The sequence below is a fragment of the Asparagus officinalis genome, chromosome 7, assembly GCF_001876935.1.
Source record: "Asparagus officinalis chromosome 7, Aspof.V1, whole genome shotgun sequence".
Taxonomy (NCBI): Eukaryota; Viridiplantae; Streptophyta; class Magnoliopsida; order Asparagales; family Asparagaceae; genus Asparagus; species Asparagus officinalis.
The window spans coordinates 133,082,333-133,086,675 of record NC_033800.1 but is presented as its reverse complement, the minus strand read 5'-3'; the positions used below and the strand labels follow the sequence as shown (position 1 = coordinate 133,086,675).

General features: G+C 37.1%; 1 protein-coding gene across 1 annotated transcript; it reads left to right on the top strand.

The window, feature by feature from the left end:
* On the top strand, window positions 118–4,067 carry LOC109848401 (40S ribosomal protein S15). Its single transcript, XM_020417873.1, has 4 exons — window positions 118–241; window positions 338–483; window positions 582–639; window positions 3,592–4,067. The coding sequence occupies exons 1-4, from the start codon at window positions 239–241 to the stop codon at window positions 3,838–3,840; spliced, it is 456 nt and encodes a 151-aa protein (XP_020273462.1). The 5' UTR covers window positions 118–238; the 3' UTR covers window positions 3,841–4,067.

Below are 4,343 nucleotides of genomic sequence, written 5' to 3'. Positions count from 1 at the left end.
TCCCCTAAAGTTAATGGGTGTTGTCTGTAATTAACCAAAAAGGGTATCTAAAGGTTACATATTTTCCCAAGTTTATTTGGGCTCTTATGTAGCGTTAAATTCAAAGCGATCCAAGAGAAACCGGCCCAATTAGTGTCCTATATAAAATTCATAGAAAACCCTAGCTTCGCCTCCGCCGTCAACAAACGCACTCCCGTCTCTCGCAGCTAGGGTTTTCTTCTTCTCTCTTCTGGAAATCATGGTAAGATCCATCAAAAACCCTAAAAATTCCCACAAATCCTCAAGCTCTTCTCTCAAAATCTCCTAACTCTCTCTTCTTCAATCTCCATTGGCGCAGGCTGAAGTCGAAACCGATGTCGCGAGCGGCCAGCCGAAGAGGAGAACATTCAGGAAGTTCGCCTTCAGAGGCGTCGATCTCGACCAGCTCCTCGACATGTCGACCGACGAGCTCGTCAAGCTCTTCACTGCCCGCGCTCGCAGAAGGTAAGTGAGATCTGATACGGGATTGGAAACCCTAACCCTAGGTTTTTGGATTTGTTTGTTTTGATTTTGATTTGATTTTGTTGATTTTGTTTTGGTAGGTTTCAGAGGGGATTGAAGAGGAAGCCTATGGCTTTGATCAAGAAGCTTAGGAAGGCTGTATGATCACTTCACTCTTTCTTAAGTATTTGGTTTTTATTTTGTTATTGATTGTATTGATATTAACATCAAATTTTGAAGTGGAGCTAAAGATTCAAATTTTAAGAATGACATTGTTGATGAAAATGCTTGATATTAATTTAATTTAATCATATAAATGTACTGTTTAGTTTCTTAAAGTAATAAGGTACGCAGTATTTTTTGTTACTTAGAATTGACCGAGTAAAAGAAATTTGATTGAGGGTGGAAAGAACGAATTTTTATTAGCTGAATTTTCCTGGTGATTTTAGAAATTACCTAATAAGCTTAATAGTTAAATTTTAGATCTATAAGAGAAGTATCAGAATGCTAGTGCTATAATTTTGTAAATGTGTAACTGTGCGGTTGTCTCATATAACATTTCTGGTTTAAATACTGGTGCAAAAATCTCATAACTTTAAAAGGAGATTTCTGGTTTGTACTTGTTTGTCTTTCATCAATACTTCTAGATGGAAAAGCTGAAATAAGTAGTAAGTGTTTATTACTACTTATTGGTCTTTTTAGGCATCATGACCCTGATAAGAAATGCCTAAGGTTCTATCTTGCTCGTTGGTAACCACTGTTTTAAAAAACCTCCGCCTAGTCCGCTTAGGCGTACGCCTAGACCTAGGCAGTACCTAGGCCGCCTAACTAGCGCCTAGCGTCTAGGCGGTATTTAGGCTACCCACCTAGATTTCACGAACGTTTAGGGGAGTATTGTCTGCTTACGTAGATTGCACCCTGTAGGCCTTGATTGTGATTTTATGTGTCGTCGTTTAGGGGAGTATTGTCTGCTTACGTAGATTGCACCCTGTAGGCCTTGATTGTGATTTTATGTGTCGTAGCCTACACGTCCTCCAAACTCCATTAACCTTCAAATATGAACATCTCCACTACCTCCTCCGACCTTCAGCAAAACCTCATCGACCACCACTTAAATGAAGAAAGAAAAAAAACGCCCAGAAACCGCTTAGGCGCCCGCCTAGGCGACTAAGCGCTGGGCGCCAAGTCCGACGCCTAGAAGCGCCCAGCGTTTAATGTAACATTGTTGGTAACTGACTTAATAAAAAAGAAATGTTACTTAATTGAATCCGAAGGTTGACAACTCATATGATTGTACTAACAACAATGTAAATAAATTACTGGTTTAATCTAGTGATATGAAATTCTGAATTGCTATAATGCTATTCAATTTGCAAGTTTAACATGCACAGCTTTAAAGTACCTTACTACTTTCTCCAAAGGGGGGTCATTGTCGGAATGGAAGTGTAGAACTGTGAAATCATGTCTTAAAATACCTTTGTCTACATTTAGGTTTTTCTTTTAAGTAATTTACATAAAGTGGGCCTTTAAAGGGGAGTGTAAGAGGAAGTTACTTACCTCATGTTAGAAAGAGGATGTTTCACTTTCAAAGAATGCCTTCTTCATCAGAAGTTCAGGAACTACGGAAGATAATAAATGGGGCCAAAAGGTATGAAAGATTTGAAGGTTATGTATAGAGGTTGGTAGACATGGAGAGTTGCTATAACTAGATGATAATATTAATGCCATTTTTCCTCTTTGTACGGTTTCCTACATTAAAAAAAAGTTTTTGCAGCCTCCTATTATTGATAATTGGTGTCACTTGCCTATGTCTGTCTAGTCAAATATCCCATTAATTATCAAGCAAGTCTCATCTGTCACTTGTGGCGATAATGCTATACTATTACTATGTGCATGTTAAAATAATTTGGGATTTCATTTGTTTCATTTATCTCTAGGATATCTCTAGAAATACGTGGAAGCTTTTATCCTCTTCTCTTTTCTTCTTAATTAAGCAATAAGTGGAGAATGGATATCATACTTGTAAATTGGTGATTGCATATTATGGTGATTGTGGGGAGGTGCAACAATTTTGGAGAGGATAATTTAGTAAAAGAGAATATATATATATATAAAATAAGTGGAGAATACAAAAGAAATGGTAGGAGCGCAATAGGAGGGAGAAGAAATTAAAGAATAATTTGTACAAAAGGAGGTTGAAATGGAAAGGAAAAAAATAACAGCCTTAATAGATCAATTTTAGAGAATAAAATAGTGCAAGAAAATAGATGCCAAGAAATAAATGGAGAATACGTAGGCGATGAGTATAGTAGGAGGGGAAAAACAAAATCATAATTTGTACAGAAGGATTTAGAAATGATAAGAAAACACAACGGCTTGAAAAGAGGGAGAGTGTAAGGAAAAGATTAATCATTCCGTGTTACTTGGTAGTGTGTCCTTCCCAAGTTGCTCTTCAACTTTAATATAAAGGTTTGCTACAATTGCATCTACTTTTGCTCTTTCACATGGGTAATTTTTTAATATTTATATTGCCTCTGAAAATATGAATAAGATAAACACTTTTAAGGCAATTTAGCTCGCTAGGGAACTGCCTTGCGTCTTATATTTATTTTTGTGAAAACAGATCTTGGATTGACTTTAAAATAATGAAAGTTACAATATCTTAGTCAAAGAAATGGTCTTGATTCTGGCTTATTATTGGGTTATAGAGTGAGCTTACTTGGCAGCTTTAGCTTGAATTTTGTTTTTCTTAGTTTGGGTTAAGGTGGTTTCACCGTTTCTTTGGATTGAGCCATTATTACTTTGCAACGTTATAGAGTAAGCTTACTTTGCAACTCTACCAAGTTTGGAAACTCTTTTATCTTATATAATCATGAGCTAACAAGAGATGGAGGTGGCACAACTATGTAGTTGCGACAGAGCAGGTGGGCCCCATTGCATTATCCCTTTATCTTGCATTACCATGTTGCTTATTGAAAATCAGAAGTAGCTAAAAGCTTTAAACTAGATCTCAATTTGCATTGCTGTACTTCTGAAAACCCACTTTTAAATGCTTTGACATTAGCTTACCAGAACTTAAATTCTTTTTTCGGGTATTTTTTCATGATTCAGAAAAAGGAAGCACCCCCGGGCGAGAAGCCTGAACCAGTGAGGACTCACCTTAGAAATATGATCATCGTTCCTGAGATGATTGGTAGCATCATTGGAGTCTACAACGGCAAGACCTTTAACCAGGTTGAGATCAAGCCTGAGATGATTGGCCATTACTTGGCCGAGTTCTCGATCTCGTACAAGCCTGTGAAGCACGGTAGGCCTGGTATTGGTGCTACTCACTCTTCCAGGTTCATTCCCCTCAAGTGAGAGGAGCTTATTGGAAGTCTAAACCTCAGTTTTGGATCTGGATCTTATGCTTTTGAATTCTGTTCTGCTACTTAAGAGTCTTAGACTGGTATTTTGACATTATGAACTGCTTTTGTTTGGTAGTGTTTAGTGTTTATCTATCGGCATTGTCTTATAATACATTTCTTGGTATTTATGAACTTAAAGTTTCTGTTTAGATTATCTGGTACAAAGGTAATTTGCTTTCATCCGTTATTTTTTCCCCTTGGCTCTTTAGATAAGAATAGTTGTTATCTGAATTAGCCCGGTTTGGTTCTAATGATTTAACAAGTTGTTATTTGCTGAAATCCGAATTGGTTGAGTTCTGATCTATGTAGTTGTGTTAATGGTGTTTTTCTGCTCCTAGGCAGTGTAAGGTAGGCGGCTAAAATTGCTTGTACATTTTACTCTGGTAGCGGTGAAGTTGTATTTTAACATGCTGATGAGCGCGCATCTGATAAATTTTGTTTTAAACAAGTCCGTGT